The sequence below is a fragment of the Ptychodera flava genome, chromosome 8 (genome assembly GCF_041260155.1).
Source record: "Ptychodera flava strain L36383 chromosome 8, AS_Pfla_20210202, whole genome shotgun sequence".
NCBI lineage: Eukaryota > Metazoa > Hemichordata > Enteropneusta > Ptychoderidae > Ptychodera > Ptychodera flava.
The window spans coordinates 11,366,755-11,388,627 of record NC_091935.1 but is presented as its reverse complement, the minus strand read 5'-3'; the positions used below and the strand labels follow the sequence as shown (position 1 = coordinate 11,388,627).

At 37.1% G+C, this 21,873-nt stretch overlaps 2 protein-coding genes across 4 annotated transcripts in view; both read right to left on the bottom strand.

Annotated features, from left to right (window-relative positions):
* Positions 1-4,880: 4,880 nt before the first annotated feature.
* LOC139139513 (uncharacterized) lies at positions 4,881-10,693 on the bottom strand. Its single transcript, XM_070708426.1, has 6 exons — positions 10,562-10,693; positions 10,065-10,181; positions 9,670-9,823; positions 9,009-9,091; positions 8,394-8,552; positions 4,881-7,641 (listed from the first exon to the last, which is right to left on the bottom strand). Exons 1-6 carry the CDS (start codon positions 10,691-10,693, stop codon positions 7,528-7,530), a joined length of 759 nt encoding a protein of 252 aa, XP_070564527.1. The 3' UTR covers positions 4,881-7,527.
* The window catches only part of LOC139138472 (TPR repeat-containing protein DDB_G0287407-like), a 28,635-nt gene continuing 16,438 nt past the window's right edge, over positions 9,677-21,873 (bottom strand). For 2 of the 3 annotated variants that reach the window (XM_070706858.1, XM_070706861.1), the window contains 16 exons: positions 19,453-19,551; positions 18,443-18,535; positions 17,223-17,279; positions 16,716-16,852; positions 16,316-16,427; positions 15,941-16,048; positions 15,393-15,560; positions 14,943-15,130; positions 14,494-14,663; positions 13,785-13,956; positions 13,001-13,121; positions 12,030-12,158; positions 11,294-11,412; positions 10,562-10,694; positions 10,065-10,181; positions 9,677-9,823 (listed from right to left, as the gene is read on the bottom strand). In XM_070706858.1, the coding sequence (XP_070562959.1) occupies positions 11,377-11,412; positions 12,030-12,158; positions 13,001-13,121; positions 13,785-13,956; positions 14,494-14,663; positions 14,943-15,130; positions 15,393-15,560; positions 15,941-16,048; positions 16,316-16,427; positions 16,716-16,852; positions 17,223-17,279; positions 18,443-18,535; positions 19,453-19,551 (1,590 nt within the window). In that variant the 3' untranslated portion in view covers positions 9,677-9,823; positions 10,065-10,181; positions 10,562-10,694; positions 11,294-11,376. The remainder of the gene's footprint in view (positions 9,824-10,064; positions 10,182-10,561; positions 10,695-11,293; positions 11,413-12,029; positions 12,159-13,000; positions 13,122-13,784; positions 13,957-14,493; positions 14,664-14,942; positions 15,131-15,392; positions 15,561-15,940; positions 16,049-16,315; positions 16,428-16,715; positions 16,853-17,222; positions 17,280-18,442; positions 18,536-19,452; positions 19,552-21,873) is intronic. The other variant, XM_070706860.1, reaches the window with a different exon arrangement.

Here is a 21,873-nt window from a genome sequence, read left to right as displayed (position 1 = left end):
TTAAATTTCTTCGGAAAACTACCATTAGCAAGAGACGAATTGACAATACATGTAATACTTTCAGAAACTTCATCAAGGCAACGTTTCAGCACTTTAGTCGGAAAATGGTCTAAAACACACGACTTAGTAGGAGATTTCTTTATAAGAGCAACAATCTCACATGCAGACAAAGGGGCAAAATCTGAAAAGGGGTATGTCACATTACGCTTATAACCACTTGAAATAGTAGCATCATCGCAAAACAATGACGTGATTCTGTCGATTTTCCCAATAAAATAACTGTTGAAAGCATTTGTCAGTTCCAATGGCGTGATATGTCCTTCTTTTGATGAAGGATACTTTGAAAAAATACGAAACAGCTGTTTCTGATCGCCCTGGTTCACCTTAAAACATCTAAAATACTCCCCCAACCTTCTCATTGAAACATTCATATGCTCCCGCTTATGGCGAAAGTTAATATAGTCATCACTAAAACCTGTACGACGCCACACACTTTCGAGTCTACGCTTCTCAATCTTCATATTCCGCAATGTAGCATTAATCCATGGCTGATGCACACGCGCTGGCACCTTTTTCTTAATCACAGGAGCAAAACGATCAATGATTGTGCCTACATGATCATCATAAACAGAGACAATGTGATCGATATCCATATCACACGAGATATTCAATGTACGAGAAACAGAGGAGCGAAAGCATGCGGATATCAATGTTGTTCAACTTCCTGAACTGAACATCACTGTTAGTTTTGGGAGGTTTCGTCAATTATAAACTACAAGAAATGGCAGCATGATCTGAAATAAATGATCCAATAGCAGATGGGTCGGAAAGCAAATCATCAGACACCCGGGAAATTATAAATCAAGCGTGTGGCCCCATGCACATGTTGCTGTTACCCCATATCACTTAGTAAATTACCAACTTTCCTAGTTTCAACTAGGAACTTAGATGAATTTGTCGTTTCTTAACAAGAGAGGAGTTTTAACGTTATAGTGCAGATTTCTCCGTGCTGAGACATTGAAATGATTTTGTTATATACATAGCGAGTCAGACAGTACAGATTGTTGCAAACTATTTTCGTGCCACAACTACTTTAAACACGCTACGGTAATCATCTCAACTCATGGAGTGTATTCTTGTCGTGTCAACTTTTTCATCTCATAATTCTAGGAGCATTGTAAAGTTGGTATATATTTTCATTGTCACAAAGTATTTTTACCACTGGAGAGAATGAAATGAAAGCCTTGCAGGAGTTTCCTTTAACCGTCGAACACTTCCTTGACAAGTGTTCACAAAATAACTACGCAAATTGCAAAAAGGATCTCTATTCGCAAAAACTGTTAACTTTTAGAAATATCGTGATGTTTTCGTTGTAAATATTTGCTAAATTGATAATTTTGACCCTCTCATCAAAATTGAAAATTAACACTGTGAACTTCATAATCTAATGTGTCTGTAGGCTGAGCTTTAATAAAATATTGAGACTTATGGCAGCGGAAAATATGTGTTTAGCAACACTTAATCCTCTAATACGGCTTTCAACTGGCGTTTCCTGTCGTGTCACTATGTTAGTCTTTTTTTGTTTATGTAAGCTTTTGAACCCACCAAATAATATAATAATAATAATAATAATAATAATAATAATAATAATAAACAGGAAATTGCTACGGAAGAATTTCCACTCTGCCTTTTGACTACAGCTTTTAAAGTATCACTTGTGAGCAAATGCATTCTAAAAATTGTTACAATGAGTTCACTGATGAGGTATTTGGTATTTGGGAAAATATATAAATTCCCTTCCGGAGGAAGTTTTCTATTCAGCGACAAAAGCGGTTTTGTTTGTCCATTCGGCTCAGGAGGTCAAACTGCGGTTTTCCTCAGCTTCATAAAAGGTTGGTATGGTAAAACAAGGTTCTTTACAAGTTAGGGACGGACCATTAGATCTTGGGAGGGGGTGGTCAAAAACAGAAAAAAAAAAATTTCAGAGCAGAAAGTTAGGAAAAAAAAATCTTCAAACTAGTTTGCAAAATAAAAAATAAATAAATAAGAAGACAAATGCGTAAAAAAAAATCTGCAAAAGTCTTTAAAAATCTTTTTAGATTTTACCGTCAGGAAGCAACTTTCTGTATTTTTAGTACATCCTCCAGGCACATTTTTAATTTTAATTTATACATTTAGAGTGACTGTATCCCTTTTACTGAAAGTTGTGATTATCTTATCTTTTCAGGACTTTTGTATTCTGATCACTTGAAAATTATAAAATTATAGAGCCTGTTTTCTACTTGTTTCCTGCGTACAAACCAAGCAGGTACACTAGGTAAAACATTGAAACTATGGTATGGTTGTCAAGACAGGAAGTTATATTTGCCTTTTAAGATCAAGGTAAACAGATGCAGGCCACATCAGGTTCATTTTTTTCACAGCATTTTATTGCAATGATGAATGCAAGAATGGGTGAACAAGTAGAAACAGTCAATAATGATAAAACAACATATCAAGTCATTATGTATTATTTTGCGTTTAAAAAGGCATTTTCAATTCTTTTTTCTCAAAACACAGCCTCAAAAAACAACAGCAACACATTTTTTAACATTCAACAATACACTACGTAGAATGCCATCTATCAAACAAATCCCAACACAAAAACACACAAAAGGGTTGAACTTTGAAAGTTTCTCTGCATGAATAATCGTTTGTGTGTAGCAAATGCTGAATGACAATTATCTGAAGAATTTTCCACCACAAAATAGAGCGTGATTTAAACAAATCTTAAGGGACTTATGTAGCAAATTTCAAAGAAATTGGACAAGCCCTTTCAGAGAATACAGATTTTTTGACCATGAATGACGTAAATTGCCCTAAAAAGACAAATCTTGAAATTTCACCACATCTGTATACACATCCAAACAATTTGGACATGCTGCTACATAATCATGAGATATGCATGATGTTTGGTGGGTGAATGTAGGCATTTCATCACGCAATAGAAAGGGAAGCCAGGAAACCAAAATGATTTTCAAAACTATAGGAAGCTACTGAGGAGCAAGAAGACCAGGTTTCAGAGGAAAATGTGTAATCTGAAAAAAAATGCTCCAAGTACACCATATTAATCTCTATTTTTCAAAAGCTCTAACGGCTCCTGACCTCCCCCATCCCCCGTGACCGCTTGTGCGGTCGCTTGTGGTGCTTCGCACCACATCTTTGCCCTCTTTATCCTCAGACAGCGACGAACTAAAAAAATTATAAATCTGAAAATTTACTCTGAAAAAAAAATTGCACAGCTAATCTCAAAATTGCGCAGCTAATCTCAATTGGCAAAAAAAAAATTTAGAAATCTACAACAGTAAAAAAATAATTTTCACAATTTCATTGTGACCACCCCCTCCCAAGATCTAATGGTCCATCCCTTAGAGCTAAAACGTCATGTAGATTATATGGGTAATGTCTACTTCGCATGCGCAATGAACGATACAAATTTTCCGACCTGCTCCGCCACAGGACGGAGATGTTTCAGCTCGGAGCCGGAGGTGGGTTGCAATATACTTGTGCATCAGATGGCTTGATTCAGACAATGCATGGGGTACATGTAAATGTAATGTGTGAAATTTTTATTACATCTCGGTGAGAAATTCAGATGAAGTAAAGGCTTAGGAAAGTTCCTACTGTAAAAATCTGAACACCTCAAAAATATCCGATTTACACCTGCAGTATTGTTCATAGGTGTAATAATGATATAGCGTACAAAGCACGATATCAAGTGGGACTTAATAGATTAAATTAACGAGCTTCCTATAAGGTGATCAAAAATACAAAACCGGGAGTAAAATTTGGATGAGAAGTAAATACTTTTGTATTCAGGTATAACCTTCAACCTGCTTCGTTTGCGCCTTACATACACGCGCGTACGCTACGCCTCAGCTGACACTCGTTGCCTGCCATTTCAAGGAGGTGTGTAGCGCCACCAACGTTGGCTTTATGTTTCGTTTGTTTTTGTTTCATGAACGATATATTGTCCAGACAGGAAATAAAGAGATCTTGAAATGCAGTAAAACTCTTCTTGTATAGACAAGGTTTCAAAACTGCACGCTTTTATCAGGTAAATACTAAACGAAAGAAATTAAAAAATAAATGCAAGTCGGAGGTGGTTACTTTGTGAACACGTCATTAAAGGGCAGCAACTTGTGGCAATTTCCTAGTATTTTTGCTGTGTTATTTTTTATAATTCTCCAGAGTTTGTTGGAAAACTTGGTATCAAGTTGGTCAATGCAAATTATGTAATATCGGACAACGATTTGTGTTATCGAGTTTATATTGAAGCATCTGCCCTTCAAAACTTGCTTCAAAACCTGTTTTGATACAGTTATCAAACCACAAGTACACAATATTGAGAAATTTAGCAAAAAGTGTGGTGTATTTCAATGTACAAAGTACACATATGGCAATCTTCTGGTTCAAGTTGGTAGTGAAAGATATTTGCACACACAACGTCACAAATCAGTTCTCAAAATCTTCATGACACCATGAATCAGACAACAAAACTTTTTTTATTCTTTGTATTGAACCTGTTTTGCCTTCTTTCTTGCTAAGCATGGCTGGATGTACATGTGATCATGTCCCAACTTGCTTAAACTGATGCGTAAATGACACAAATAATTCTCAAAAATGTAATTGAAATCAGCCAAACCATTTCTCTCGAGTAAATCGATGTCACACCATTGAAAGGCTAAATTCTGACGACTACAAAGTGATAACATTGACTTTTGCAATCTGAAATTTCAAACGCAGTTATACTCATCATTTATACATTTACTCTTTACAATAAACACAGTAACAATAAAAAAGGGAAATATAAAGATACAATATCCCAATATTGTCAAAACTATAGGAAGTATGAGGTTTTATTCATACATACCTATCTAAGCAAATAATCACATAGATCAGGAATAAAAATAAAAACCGGTCATTTGATGTCTTTATGAAGTGAATTTTTCTGAGACACAGATAGGGCATGAGTGTTTATGTTAAAAAAAACCATTTCTTGATAGGAATTCAAATGTTCAGAGCCCTGGCTCCTGAGTAACTTTGCATTGTGGCTGAAAAACATTTTCGAATTTCTCCAGCATTCATTGCATTTTCCCCACTGGAACACAGTCCATTTGCCGAATGAAAACATTTTCTTGAGGATGTTTAATCAGTTTATATTTTCTTTGTCTGCTTAGAGATAAATAAAAAGAGCATTCATATTCCCCACGGGACTTGACAATATCAATGTAGCATTTGAGACCTCTACACTTCAGCATGGCTGTTTGCAAAAATCAAATAACCCCATACGGTAACACTTGCACCATAAAGATAATGCATGGGATAGCGTCCCCTCATTCAAGGTAGTACGTGCCTCAAAATTGAAAAATTTTAACTTTAGCTTAACATTTTCAAAAGGAGGATTTAAATCTCCCTCTTCTAGATTAAAGAATAAAAATCATGGTTCATCAAATATCATGCAGAAATTGGTACTAGAGAAACACATTACCAAGTATCTACCGACACTCAAAATTCAAAATGGCCGCCATCTCTTTGTTAAGATAGGGAAAAAACTGAATCCTTGATTTTTACAAAAGTTGGTGAAAATTTGAGTTACTCCAAGACCTTCAAAATGAACCCCAACGTGAGGTAGACCAAAACAGTATTGTAAAAGTTTAATATTTGTCCTGGTGACGCATTCTACCTTGAAGAAACCTATTCATTCACATTTACATTAAAGGGACATTGGCTGTAACTTTTGACTAATTTTTCACTACTCTGTTTCAATGTATCAACTACAGAATTCTACTATAATCCGATCATCATGACCAACACCCGGTGTCCTGCTTGCCAACACAGCCTGTGTATGTGAAATGACAATTGTTATTGTTGGTAAATGTGTTCTCGTCCGGACCTGAATACAAAATTTAAACAATAACAATGCAGATTATATGCATATAAGGTATATTTATGAGCTAAATATTAGGAATTTCTCAATGGTTCAGGGATTCAAACCAGAAACTGCAGATGATACACAGCTAATGGATCTTTCATGTTTCATCTTATTAGTCAGCACATGAAAACTCCCTCAGTAAGCATATTTTCACAAGAAAATTTTTAAAGTGAAATTGTCATCTATCGTCAACAGGCATGATTTCTTGATTTCTCATTCAGTAATAAATAGAGCATTGTGTAAATGACATTTTACTAATGCAATATTGTCTATGTCTGTCAAAATTTGAGCAATCATTAGCAACAAATACTGGAATAGCGAAATTTTCTGTGTCACACCATCTGTTTTGTTCACAAGTGAAATTGTAGAATGTGTAGTAGCTACATCCATCATACTCTTCACAGCCCCTCAACTGCTGACTTTACCGCCATGGATGTGTCTGTCCTTGATGGGATGGCATGGTAATTACGTACTGGTATATACATAGAGCCAGAGCTGGGTTACACTGCACTGAACACTGGAGTTCACGTAAGGTCAGACACTGGAGTTTATGTGAGGTCAGACACTGAGCAGTTAACCATGGGTGAGTCTCCACTATCAATGGATACATTTGAATGGCCCAACTGGTGATGGCCTGAGCTAGTCCACAGGTGTAATTTCATATATAAAACAGTTCACCCTGCCATGCATATTTCTATTTGAACTTTTCAAAAATCTACCACTGAAAACGATAAGAATGGAATACATGGTACAAGAGGCAAGGCTTGAAAAAGAAATCTGTTTGTACATACATTTATATATGAACACAATCTAAATCATTATGTCTATATGTTTGTAATTCTTGTAACATATAATGGATATAATTATAGATTTTGGGGTAATGTTATTTGCATAGGTAAATCTATGTTTATAATTGCACATTTGGGCATTTCATACATGTAGCTTTGGAATTTGTATGAAGTAAGAAAATACTGAATTTCGGAAGAGCCTTCAGATATGACACAAAGCTCAAAGGTCAAAGTGTACAAAGAACTGCACTTGAACAAAGTTTTCACAGTCAGATAACCTATTATATCGACCTCAAAGTGAGATAACCTATTATATTGACCTCAAAGTGAGATAACCTATTATGTCTACTTTAAAATTCAAACTGTGTAGTATTTTCTTTGCATGGAGTAATTCGCGGCTTCTTTGATTGAAGACCATCTTTGCCTAGGCTCTGGTGCCCTTGTATGTCAACGCTGTCCTGGAAAATTCAATAATGATAAAAGATTTCATTTTGAAGATAGAAAAATTCCACACTTTACAACACTCCGATGTGAAACTAGCACTTGCACGTTTACAGCTGCTATATCTGTATGCTTTGCAGTATTTACAAGGCCTTTGCTGGGTTAGTTAAAAAAAAGAAGATTGATTCACAATTTAGCTGAATACAAATCGAAATGAAATATAATATAATATAATTCTAAGTATATTAACATATTAAAATTGCCTATAAAAATATAATGGACGACAAAGGCAGAATTGAAAAAAAGAATTATCCACTTCTGGTGCTATTTATACTCTTCAAGAGGGTTCTCGCCTCGACTTTGAGCGATTCTCTTGTACATGGGTTCCTCAAGCAGTCTGATGCCCCGGTGAGTCTGTGGGTGGTCAAGGCCATACACCTGTGAATGAAACAATGTCATAAAAAGGGTCAAGGTCACATTGATGAGGTCAACCTGGATGGTACACACTGTGTGCACAAAAATTATGTGATTTGTGGATATGAGTAACTTCTACCAGCTTACCTATGTAGATAAGAAAACAGTCTTAAGGTAGTCTGCGCCTCGAAATCAAAATACTTTAACATTTGCTCAAATTTTCCTAAGGCAAACTTTCAACCATTTTCTTTCAAAATCACGAATGAAAATTAGGGGTTACCAGGCAAATTTTGGTAAAATAGAGAAACAATTACCTAACATTTAATGATATTTGAAATTCAAAATGGCTGCTGTGATCCCTGTGTGAACTCTATGGGGAAAATAAAATTCCCGATTTTCAAAACACTAAGGCTGATGAAAAGTTTATTTATCCCATAAGCTTCAAAATGAGTGTCCATAAGTGGTAAGCCAAAAAAATATTGTGAAAGTTTGAGAGTCAGACAACCCGTCCCCAAGGCATATCCTACCTAAAAATGTTTTATTGTTGTCTCAACACTTGGTCTACTTAGAGTTTTCGCTTCGATAATGATTTTGTCTTATGCAATGTATGATGGCAGGTAATATCTTTTCTGTGCTGCTTACATCGTGGATTTTCTGCTTCATGTTCCTGAACAGTTGCTAAGAACCTTGCTTTCAAAATCAATACAGTTGTCCCATTTTTAGCGTAAAAAGTTAGGAGGTGCCTCTACCTATTGAGAGACTACTGTTAAACTTACCTCAACTTTATTTCTGAAAGCTCTGCTGAAATAGGTGTAGGCTTCTTCATAATTTCCCATCTCCTCAACCAGTATACCAGTATTCATCAAAAGCCTGCCGGACAGCACACTGTTCTCACCGTACACTTGTAAGCACAGCTCCTCAGCCTCTTGATACAGCTGTAAAACAAAGAGTGAAAAACAATCAGTTGTGATTGGTTTACATGAGAGGTAAGGGATACCCTAACTTGGCTCACATACAATGAATTACATTTTGAGCTGGTGTACGAGACATGCAAATTCTGAATGCAATGGAATTCTATTTGCTGACTCAAACAAACGGAAATTATTATTTAGAATAACATTCCATAAAGCAATGTTCTACAAACTTTCCGCGGCATCAACCAATACAAAATGATGAAAGCTATGATCCTCCATTTCGTTAGAGAAAACGAGCGTCACAACTTTACACGCTCTAAACAGCTTGTTAACTGAGAACAAGTAAGATATTGAAGTCAAGATAAGATATTGTAATCCATACAACACAAGGCAAAAGCACTATTGCGAGCATTGTTACGGAAACTCTGCATTGTAACTCTGTTTTTCTAACAGAGCTTGCAGAGTCATTAATCTTACCTTCAAGGCCTTTTCCTGGTCGTGTTCACCAACTAACAGACCCTCATTCATGAGACACTCTGCTCTGTACCCATCTCTTCCAGCTGTGGATGAAAAATGACATGATGGTAACAATCAGGCCATTTTGGAAGTGTCCAACATAACATCTTCCAAATTGACTGTCACTGAAAAATATTTAATCATATCACACCTGAATGGCACCCTTACAGTAGAATGATCCGTGGGACTGATATCGGTCAAAATTTTCACAATTCTTTTCTGATCTACCACTTGTGGGGCTTCCATTTTAAAACTCTTGGGGAAACTTTTCATTGTCTTAGCTTTCTAAAAAATCAAAAACTTTATTTTTCTCCATAGAGTTAATATAGGGATGGCAGCCATTTTCAAATTTCAAATTTGGTAAATCTTGGGTAATTTTTCTCTAATACCAAAATTTGCACGGTGACCCCAAGTTTTCATTCTTGATTTTGAAAGAGAATGGTTGAAATATTTCTTGATAAAAGTTTAGAACAAAAGTTGAAGTCTGTCACTATCGAGGCACATATAACCTTAAAATGTACGTAACACTCGATCAACAATTGTGTTTGTCAGACTACAAACCATGGTTACAGTTGCACTTCAGAACACTTCAGAGTTTGTTTGTCTACGTATCTGTTCCAACAGTACCTCACCTCTAGGAATATTTCTTTAGCTTCCCTGACATTTCTGAATCCTTCCTCCATTGCTTCCTCTGCAGAGAAGTTACTGTCGCCGCCGATCATGTACCACGTCTTGATGTTGAAGGCTAGTTTCATCATGGAGTAAGCTCTCTTGAACTGAAATTTTACAAGAAAAAACCATCATGCATCTTTCAAACAGAAAAGCACAAAAGTTAAATCCAACACTGAACAGTGCATAAAACATCCTAAATTTCTACATAATGCCTCTCGGAAGTTTGACTCTGCAACCGTCTATTGGTTATGTCGCTTTGTAGTGCCCAGTGATTTGACCATGCCATGAAACTTGCTGACTCATCATAATCTCATGTCAGTGCCTTGATTTCACTTCATTCCTTACCTTGTGTCTGTCTCCTTCGAAGCTTTCCCTAAGTTTTATTCCCTTTTGCCTGAAGTCTATGCAGGGTCTGAGAACCGATAACATGGATCGGCTGACATAGTCGATAAGGACGATTTTCTGGAAAAAAATCACAAGTAATGAAGAACAGTTGATGAGTCACAAGAATTACTGGGAAGTTGCATATTGTATCTGCTTACAATACTTTGTCGAGTGTAGTCTGAGTTTGTCAAAACTTCCATAAGAATTACTGTATGCTATTATGTGTAATGTTTTTAGACAAAGTCAAAATGATAAATGCATAATCTGACAAGAAAACATGAGTCAAAAATTGCAATTTCTTGAACAAATCTTTCAACCTTGTACCCATCAAAGTTTGGAACAACCCTATTGTTCTCTATGGCAAAGCAGGACCTCTGATGTGGAAAAGGGGGTTTATGCCAGTGCAGTCTATGCTACATGCTCATTTAAATCTATGAAAACTCCGTAGTATGACTCACAGCATTGTAAATGTTTGCGGCAGAGTCGTAGAGCTCTACCAGTCTTTGTGGTCTGCCACCAAGCTCATCTTCTTCTATCTTCATTGCCTTCTCAACCAACTCATGGGCCATTTCCAGTCTTCCTTCTTGCATTCTGCCGGAATGAAAGAAAGTCAAAGCATTCAGCTGTTGGATCAGGAGAATGTACTGCACTGCCCCCAATGGGCTGACGTGTCATGAGAAGCAATAGGGCTTGGCAATGGTGATTGGCTGGATGGAGCTATTGTTACTGTGTATGTGCAAACAAAATGGTTGTATATGCAAAGAATACAGCTTCCAACACTCTCATGAGTTTCATCTGTATTAATCAAACAAGATTGTCAGTGTGCAGCTTGACATATGAAAACTTTAACCATCCATACACACTGGTCAAAAAAAACCATATAAATGATAATCTGCTACAAAAATATCTGATAGGAATCCAATGGAACTCCTTCAGAACGTTTGCTTGATTTGAGTGGTAATTTTAAAATATAGTCCTCTTTTATCCTTTATCTTGAATGATCCTATTGAAATCCAAGAGGATTTTTTAGTTCCTTGGTAATCCAATCAGGTTCTGGCATGACATGTCTGTTAAGGTTAGCCATATGGGATAACTAGAACCACAATGTGATGATCCAAAGTGTTACAGCTGCAGAGAGTAGAAGCTGGGAAAGCAAGCTCAGAAAAACAAACATGCTTATGAAGACTTACAAAACTCTTGATATCTGCTCATATCTGATGGACAATTCATCTTTGTTTGTCATAACTTTTGTTTTTGAGATTCTCCAATGAATTTAAGTACATTTCCTCCAGACGGATGCACCACCAGCCTGTAAAAAATAAATTCACATTCAGCATTTGAAACAAATTGATCCGCATCAATAATTTCTTCGAGGAATATTTCAAAATTTCAAACTCATCCTGTTACATACATCACTATCAGCACAATAGCTGCATCCAAAGGTATTGTTATATAAGAATGCCAACTGGGACAGTTATTTTTAGACACAGAAATTGTTATACACAGTGTTTTCCTGGCCTGCCGCTGGTCCGAACTCTTTTTGAAAACCAGGAGGGTGAGTGAAGTTTACTATAATCTTGTCTTTGTAAAAATTAAAAATTTTAATTTTTTCCCATACAGTGAATCGTATTCCAGCCGTGTTTGATGTTCAAATATTGGTAAATATTAGGTAATTTTTGTCTTGATTATGACAGAGAATAGTTCAATGTATGCTTTAAGAAACTTTGAGCAAAAGTTTAAAATATTCTCTTTCAATGGATATGACCTGTACCATAATGGATGGAAGAATGGTGTTAAATTGCTCACTACTGGTTTTTGGGAATCTGTATGAGACAGGAATGCATACATTCGGTTGTATCTAAGCGATGTGAAAAATCAAAAAATTCATGTTAACATTATGGATGAAGTTCATCAAAATATTCTCACCTGTCTCCAGTAATACAGCAATTTGGAACTATACTCATCATCATACAGATTGTCAAATACCACCCACTGTGTCAGAAAGTTCTGTAGCCTCTCTTTGTCGTTGATTTTCACAAGATGCACCGGGTATTCCTAGATTTCACAGATTGAAGATGAAGCATTACAAACAAATTCATCACTTTTCTGACTGAAAAGCGTTCATTCTTATTTCACAATGCCAATGATAATCGAATGGTGGATTGTTTTCAAATGAGGAATACAACTTGCGCACAAATTTTCTGACTCTCAAAACCTTATATTCCTTGCTGGTCCAAAGCTTGACAATGTAAGGTTTTACTTAGAAACTTGAAGAGCAAAGAAAATTGCACTTTCACTTTCTCATTTTTATGGAAACAGAAACAAAATTTTATTGTTCCAATGAAATTTACATAGATAAAAGCTGCCTTTCAAAGCTTTAAATATAGGTAATCTCTCTCATTCAAATTTGCATAATGACCTTTGAAAGAGTCAAAAAATTTCCAAGAGCAAAGCATATACAAAAGTTGAAAACTTTCATTATTGGGGTTACTGTTACATAGAAATAGGGTTTGGAAGACACTATCAAATGATGAAACAGAGAAAGCACGTGAATCTGAAATGTGGTTATATGTAACAGTACTAAACCCAACATGCCTAAGCAGCAATTGTTAAATCATTTTAAACTATAAAATGGATTTCTGAAGGATGAAATGGATTTTGGTAAAGTGGGATTCTATTGGCTGTAAATGGATTTCAGTAAACTGGGATTCTATTAGCTGTAAATGGATTCCGGTTAAAAACTGGGATTGTATTGGCTGTACAGCTAACTGTATCCAGAGCCGCAGACTTATTACCAGATTGAAATGCTCTGGAAAAAAAGACAAAAAGGTCATGTGATATTTGGGAAATGCTGGTTGTGTCACACTCTGGTTGTCATGACAACATGGACATCTCACCTCTATTCTCCGTTCCAGGTTATCCACCTGTTCAAAATAGTCCGCCAATTTCCTGTGCCACCACTGATAGATATCCCGGCTGTCATCGTCGTTTTCATTGCCATCGTCATTAAGAAAATACCTGGAAAAAGATAGACATGACAAAGAATATGTTGGAGTTACAAGATTGTGGACGCATGGTACTAAATGTTTGAAATTATCTTTAACTCCCTCAAACAATCAGTGGTGCCATTACTTTTGTAAAACAGCTACATTTTGAAATGTTTTTTGGTTATTGTCATATTTTTCAGCGGTACATGTAATTGCGTAAATTCTCAAGGGGATTTGAACTCACGACGTACAGCACCCAGTCACCTAGCACAGACATCACACTCAAAACCAAGATTTCTGCAAGTATTATCAGGACCACAATAGTCACACTTGAGCAGTATGTCACTGAAAGTCACCAAATAAAGGGAAAACACAGGAACTGTGTTTTGGCATGTACCCTAGAATCTCACAAAAGGCTGACAATTATGCCGTAAATTGATACATTTAATTGTCAAAGAGAAAACAATGCTTTCTTATAGAAATGTGAGATTAATTACAAGACAGAAAGAATAGGTGAGTAAAATATAAATTCAATAAGATGATGAACACCAGTGTGATAGCATGAATACACTGCCCTCTGGAGTTGTCTTGTTCTCTTACTTGGATTTCATGTTACTTAATTGTTTGATATCTTAAGTAAAGACAAATGAAAAAAAACATTAAAGTTGATGGTGACTCAATGAGCTCTACTTACATGTGCCTGACAGCCTTGCTGAGCGACCTGTGATAAAAGTCAAGTCTTCCTTCTCCACTGTCACCAAAAGGCCGGAGAAATGGTTTAAGTGCTCGATAGACAGCTGCCCACTTCATTGCTGGTAGTTGCTGTGATTTCTTCCAGGTCACCTGGGCCTTTGCTGGAGCTCCTACTGTGCAAATAACAAATAATGTAATTTCTTCAAAAAAGAGAGATCACCTTAACTAATATTTTACTTTGAGATAGCAGTAATAAAAAATATGTTTAATCCTTGGGAGCTGTAGACCCAGAGTCTATAAATCTACAGATCCTAAAGGAATGGTTCACTTGGATAAGATGTGTCTGTGTATTCTTGTTATGTTAATGATGAAATTTTGGTTAGGTAAAGATGTTGTGGTCAAAATTACAACTGCTTGGCAATCAAATAGTCTCTGTTGGGTGAAATGGTATTGCAGGCTAAACTTCAAATTACACTGTTAAACATACATCGCCACATACATACATACATACATACATACATACATACATACATACATACATACATACATACACACATACATACATACAGACATACAGATGCCACCGACTCACCATATAAGCTCTTTTGGTATTTATATACATACCAAATATGAGCTAAAAACTAAAAGACCCATTGTTAATCTAGACATGGAGCACAGATGCTTCAATATGGACAGACTGTATACGTTACCTTTCTCTTCGGAAGATTCTGGTGGCATCAAGTGTGGCTCATCTCCAAGAATCTCCAAGAGTTCAATTTCAAGAAGGCCAGTGGAGGAAGATTCTAGTAGACACAGTGTCGCCACCAGGAGGTGGCCTCCGTTCTCCTCTTCAAATCTTTTCAGGACCTGAGCAAGAAGACTGTAAAACACATGTACACACGGTTAATTAAAGCATGACCTGAGATCAATAGCGCCCTCTTCAGGTATCTCTTGGAAATGTGTCAAGTATGTGCCTGTCGCACCATATATCCTAATGGAAGGTATTTTCAAAAACATAATAGTTCCGAGCACCTATCTAGCACTCTCATAAAGGCTTAAATAACATTAGAACTTTGCGTTTTTATGTCACTCAAACTACAAGACTGAAAACATTTTTCAAGACTGTCAGGGAGATCAAGTGGGCCTTTCTGATACTCACTCTAGCAATCCATCTGCCAGACTGTCGATCTTTGTATTCATTTCATGGAAAACGCCAAATACCCTTAGCTCTTCACAAGCTATGGCCAACCACAGGGGATTCTGGGAAGAATCCTTGGACAGCAACTTGGTCATCTGCTCCTCGTCAAGTCGTTTGTTGTATCGTCCTAAGATCTCTGTAACTATTTCCTGAAATAATGTGGAATATAAAGCATTCACAGATTCAATTGCCATTTTGAATTAAAACATTTGTAAATGTTTGTAAATTTGTTTTTCCAGTACCAAAATTTGCACAGTGGCAATAAAAGTATAAAAGTAAGAATGATTTAAAATTTCCTTGGGGAAAGTTTGAGTAAAAGGTTAAATCTTTTGGTTTCTTTTGGTACTGCCTAAACCATATATATAGGCTAAATCTTTCAGAATTTTCAGAAACAAAGTTCTTTAACCATACCTTTCTTGATTGCATGTCCAGTGGAGTTACATAGGCCTCGTCAGGAGGATTAGTCCTTTCGCGTAAACTCTTGTGCGGTGGGGTGTTGTTGATCATTGACATCACCACTCGGATTTGAGGAGCCAGTTTCCTAGGCAACCAGCTCATTGAAAATTTGTCATCATCAAACTGGAAAAGGAAACCAAAAACTAGAAATTTCAGTGAAAATTCCAAGAAGCATTCAGGTGGTAAACTACTTGAGTTTGACTGACCCTTTGTGCCTTTATTTCAAATAGTACAACTGCTCACACTGTCTGCTGGGGTTCTCTGAGTTCCAAGATTAGTAACATTCATCAACTACCGTCATTTTTTGATGGAATCTTTTGAGCAACGCTTAATCTAAGTGTAATTGAAGGAAGAAAGACTTCTCATCACAAAGCACTTCAATTGTTTCTAGCGCTTTGGACAGATTTTCCCCTTGATGAAATCAGCTATATTATCTCATGGGCAATCATCAGAGTAAATATGATCCAAACAGAACTTATTAATTACAAACTTTCTCAGCATACCTGATTGAGGGCATCAATGATGATGATGGTTGGTCTTGTATTTGGATTTGACAAGACACCGCTGGTCATTTGGCACGTGGCCTCCAAATCAGTCGGCATTGTGGCTTCCTGCAGGTTACAAAACCAGTAACATTTAGAAGCGAATGATTATGAAGTTGTTCATGCAGATACAAGTTGGTATTTTAATCAACGATTTGTTAACAGTTGAGTTTCCTGACCAAAGAAAAACAATCATCACTATTTTGAGAATTTGAATCAGTGGGAAAACAGTACTCTTGATGAATCTATCCAACTTACAATCAAGAAATGAAATGGCTGTGAGATTGAAACACTTGGCAAAATTCAATATTATCCTAAAAGGGGGAATTTGCTTACATTCACAATGCCGATCTCTTTAAGGAGCCGCTTTAGAGCTCTCTCCAGATCTGTAGAGCCTGGTACTGCTCCAACAAAGTGGTAGAACACATACCAGCCAGTGTCACCAGCGCTGTGGAAAAATTTGCAGGAATTACATACAACCTGTCTCAGTTTAAAGTACACGTATTATAGAGATCAATATTAGTAATGGTGTAAAGTGTGAGAATAAGCTTACTTCTAGTACAGTCACAGTACCATCTACTGGTGCTTACATGAGTGTCATCTCCACTACTATAACAATATTTTTCACTGTTTCAGAGAAAACTTCAACTAACCAGTAATGCTATCCTCGAAACTGACATGACGTTACCAAAATGAACGAAAATTCTTTTTCACACATGATTACAAGTTAACTTACCCTGGAATCTGTTTCTGAGAGGCCCTGAGGGTGGCCTCGTCTGCAACTTTGGCAATGATGGACGATTTCCCCATACCAGGGCCCCCTAGGATGATCAACGGTCTGTCTATAGCAATGCCGGTGATGTAGTCGGAAATCTGGGAATCAAAATTTGAAGAAGCGTCAGCTAACGTACCACAGTGATGTTTCTGTTGATATCATGGTTTCTAAATTAAAACAGTCAATGGAATATTCAACAAAATCTTTTCATAGTTCTTGAGAATCCACACAACAATCTGGTGTTCATTAAAACAAATGTGGTGGCAAGCCTTCATGTACATTTCTCATCATACATGAATTTAGATATACAAGTTGAACATTCTTCATACATTTCGTTCCATCATCAGATGACAAAATACTTACCGTATTCTTCCTCCACAAAGGTAATGTAACATACTTTCAGTTAATATCTTCGAGAAGGTCTGGCATGAAAAATAAACTTATGAATATGACTTTGAAATGCCTTACCTTTTGCAGTATTTCATTCCTACCGAGTACCATGGTGGATCTGCTTTTCATGAAGGACTGTAACAGAGAGAGAAAGAGACACGGACTGAAAACAATGTTTTTGAATGTGATCTCGGTGAGAAATGTCTGCTTAAAAAACAGGGATGTAGCAAATTTTGGTCACAGGTGGCAAAAATAAAAGTATAGGTGATAAATGTTTGGCACATTACATTTTTGGAAAATGTCTGTGATTTTTTATTAAACTGATATTTTCACAGCTGACAAATTTTACCTACAGCCAGATGTTTTTGCCGGCTGCCAGCTACTTTCTACATCCCTGACAAATGTGACTTACTAGATGTGATATTGCATATATCAACTTTGCTACCATGACTTTGCAATACACATGCATGCTGTATTGTGATAATGTACTGTACACAAAATGCCTATTAAAATGTAAGGTCTAAAGGCGGACTATTTTTCTCGAGTTACACCAGTCCTATTGTTCTTTGTACATTAACCTTTTCACACAATGGTTTGGCCTACAGCTATTGTTATCAATGGTGACTGTGGAACTACATGTATTTAGAGAGAATTACAGTGAACATATTAATGTAACTCACATCTTGACAGTCTTTCCTTTCCATTAATTTCAACTAATTTCATTTGCTTTTTTGTCTCATAAGAGAATATGCCTCTTTAACTTATGATACAGTTTTTGTCGTCCTGCTTTATTACCCCAGGAATTGTATGAAGTTTATATGTGGCCTTCACAGTGGAAATCTCAAACAGATGTACGGTATGATACAGAATTGTGTAGAAAATGACCTCAGTGACATATCTTTGTTGGATATAGCTACCAGTACATTTCAACCGACCATATTAGACTGTGCGTGTAATGACTCAGTAACAATCATGGCTTCATGCGTCATACATGTACACCAGTTGCCTTCTAAATTTTAAATATCTTCAAAACAAATTTAAGATTGAGATAGCATTGTGACATTCCTAAAAGAAACTGTGCTATACATTAGGAAACTTTTTTTCATGGTGTCCCTCGGCAAAGTCCCTTAAAACAACATAGAGCTTTTATCCATGGCACAAAGTTCATATCACATACCAAAGAATGGTTTTGATGTGCTGCATGGAGCATTAGGAAGGAAAGTTATTATCAAACAGACACAGGCATGCGCCCTCTTGAGGTGGGCTGTTCAGCTTCAGATCTTTGACGTCCAACTTACCTCATGGCTTTCTTGTGCATGTTTGTAAGGATCTGTTGTTACCTCCTCCAGTGGATATTGTTGTGATATTCTCTTCTTGAAAAAGTTGAAAATCTGGAAAGATGTTCATGGAGTCAGGAATGAGATAGTTGAATTTCATTTACTAGTAAGTAAGGGGTAATTACAGAAAAAAATTATGAAAATTGGTAAAATGTTGCTCTAAAATTTTGGTGGGAAAAATTAGGGTACAGCACTCAAAGGGTTAATTTCATGACACCTTATGATTTAGTGTAGCAGATAAACAAATACTGGTAAGATGAAAATAAGAATACCGGTAAGATGAATGCCACCAACAAATACATAGCTGACAATTTATTCTGGACACTCAACTTCTTGAATCATGCTTTTACTAACTGACATGTACATTTGTACATCTACCGGTATTGATGTTTGTTTTGTGAAATGCTATTAAGTAATATTGCAAATAGCGCTTTGATTTCATGTTTGTTACATAATATAGCTGCATGCACGCGACATCAGAAAATTCGGACTAATTTATTTGTTGCATATGCGGCTGTTGTTGCATCTTGTAATCTGAGCCATAAATTCATATGAATTAGTGTGACTTTTAGTATCCATTGTAACACATGGCAGGTTTCATTTTCATCGTTCTTGTGGAAAATGCAGACAAACATTTATTTTTTCATATTAATGAAAGAAAAATGGCGTCACTTGTAATCAGCACTATTTCAACAGCATTCGTAATACAAACAGATTTTTACACCACCTAAAGTTATGCAGCTGTCTGGAGAACTTTTTCTATCTGTAAGCTGATTCATGATGTAAAGGACATGATATTTCAAATTCTGTACATGTACTCTGCTGATGTCATAGGCAATGACTTTATGCCTCCAACAATGGCGCTTGTCAGAAAGTTGGGCCGACACAAAAGTACCGGGGTAGTGGTTTGTGTGGACCAATGTTGACAGGATTGCATGTAAATACTGTAATTTTTAAATATTTTGACTTACTTGATCTCTGAAACTTTTATCCAAGCCTTTCAAATATACTCTGCCATCGTCTGGATCAATGTGTTCAAACTCACATGTGTAATAGCCAACCTGATCAGACTGAAATTGAACAAAATCAAACAAAAACTAAATTATGATAATCTACACATTCATTAACTGGTCTGTCACTTACCCATCCAGTGTTCATTCTAGGACGTAAAAACAAGGGGCCACTTTGGGCCCCTACTCCTGTCCCAAGGGGCCATTTTATAAAATCCATAAAAATCGGGGGCCGTCATGATCACACATGTAAAACCCTTGAAATACCATAGTCTATCAAGTCAAGAAAAGGAGAATACTAGAGATCGGGCCACCTGTAACCAACGAAGCCTACAGCTAAGTTGTGCTCCGTATACACAACAGGCCCAACAATGGCAGCAGCAAACTAACCGTTTGGTTTGATTCAATTGTTTACGTAACTTATGTGATGAATTATTGATGTCGGACTTAAACAACTGTACAATTACTACGGACTGTGATTTTGACTGTGGAAACGATCATGATCAAAGCTTAGCGCACCGGTAGGATTTCTCCGAGTGGCCCCCGATTTGCACTGGTCGACAATTATCAAACTGATACAACACGAGAGTGTAACCCGTACGACCTACATAAAGTGATCGATACATCAACTTTTATACATAACTTGTATGTATTAGCAAATTTACGATCATTGGTTCAGTGATATGGCTACTCTGGATAACGAGATATGTCCGACCTAAACTGTTTTGCTCTTCAAAACGATCATACTGCTGAAATCACTAATGTGTTCAAAACGTAAAAAACAAAGACACTGCCGCCAGCACGTCTGACCGCAACTTTTTCCGGCTGTCAGAAAGACATGTCAACCGAAAACATGAACCCGCCACATTCAAAACATCGACGCGCGAACAGAAAAGTTTGACTGCCCAGACCAAAACATAAAACCACGCCCACCTTCCAAACGCCGACCACCGCACACTTACGCTGTGTTTGAAGCGTGTTTGTGCACAGCTTTTCTCTTGATTTGCTTACTGGTTTACTAGACTTGGTTCAAGTTCATGATTTGTGATCGTGTGAGTTGGGTGATCGCTTGGAATGCAATGATTTGTGTTCTGTTTTCAAGTGAAACGTGTGAGTAGGATATGATTATGAACGCATTGAGTGGGGTGAACGCGATACAGGGAAGTTTCACCCGGCACTCACTGTAGCTGCACAGACTAAATAAAAACGCGTTTGATCGCTACGTAAACCTGACCTGGGCTGCCAAATTTTACACGATGAACTTTTACAGATCATTTTATTTTTCGAAAATTCACCGACTTGAACCAATTCTCTGTTGGTTAATTTACCTTCGTCCTATGACACCCTAATGGCTCAAACGGAGATATAGGAGTGGAAAGACAATCTTGCCCAAGTTGCAGGATTGTAATGGAAATCTTACTGCGTGGTGGGGATAAAGTTACTGGCGATTTTCTCGTCATGCAGAGAGGTGGCGAAAAGTTCCGTTTCAGCGATCGTGGGTTACGAAATTAATGGCAACGCTTTGTATCGTGTCAAGTGTTAGATATCTCTCAAAGAAAAACAAAGCAAAAGAAAATGACGAATATGGCAATAGTGCAGAAGATGTCTCAACCAGTGCCGTCGCACGATGTGTGAGAAGCCGATGGTCAGTTTGGGAATGGACTTTTAAAAAACTGACGCCAGTAGTCTATGAGAAATTCACCGATGAGAATATTGCTAACTGTGATGAATATGTGAATTTGTTTCTGAACAACACTCAAACAAAATCCAGTTCTTTGATTTCCAGTTCTTGCATATTTCACAAAGTCCTATAGTCCATGATTACGAGCCATGCTTCTAGTTGTTTCTCCCGCGGCGTGTCGATGTTCTGTTCGGGTAAATCCTGTTCATCATCTCACAATTTTTTCAATTTTCCAAAGATGAACGACAGAATGTCCGCCGGCCGCGCCAGTCGACAGGACCACGATGTCTGAACAACGTCTAAGAAAGTTGTTGATCGTGAAATTTGAGGTCAAAATTGGAGGCGTGGTTTAACAGATTTGCTCTGGCGGGTAGAACTTTTCTATTTCGCGCCACGATCTTTTGAGTTTGGCGGGTCGATGTTTTCACTTGACAAGTTGAGTGACAGCTGGGAATATCTTGCGGTAAGACGCGCTGGCGGCTGGGCCTTTGTTTTGACGTTTTGAACACATCAGTGATTTCAGCAGTATGGCCGGCCGCCGCCAAGCATGAATGCTTTCCTTGCAGTGTTCAACGTTTCGCTGGTATGGACGATAGACGTTGCAAACGCTACAATTTAAGGGACTACCCGATCATCCTGGGTTCATCAACTATTATATAGTACTGGCGTTAAAAATCTGAGCGACGACTAGCTTTTCACGA

Excerpts from the sequence above, each read along its gene's own strand:
- LOC139139513 (XM_070708426.1), bottom strand. The coding sequence starts at position 10,693 with ATGCAAGAAGGAAGACTGGAAATGGCCCATGAGTTGGTTGAGAAGGCA. Across the intron at positions 9,824-10,064 it reads TCGAAGGAGACAGACACAAG|TTCAAGAGAGCTTACTCCAT; the intron begins GTAAGGAATGAA and ends GTAAAATTTCAG. Across the intron at positions 7,642-8,393 it reads CTTTCAGAAATAAAGTTGAG|GTGTATGGCCTTGACCACCC; the intron begins GTAAGTTTAACA and ends TTTCATTCACAG.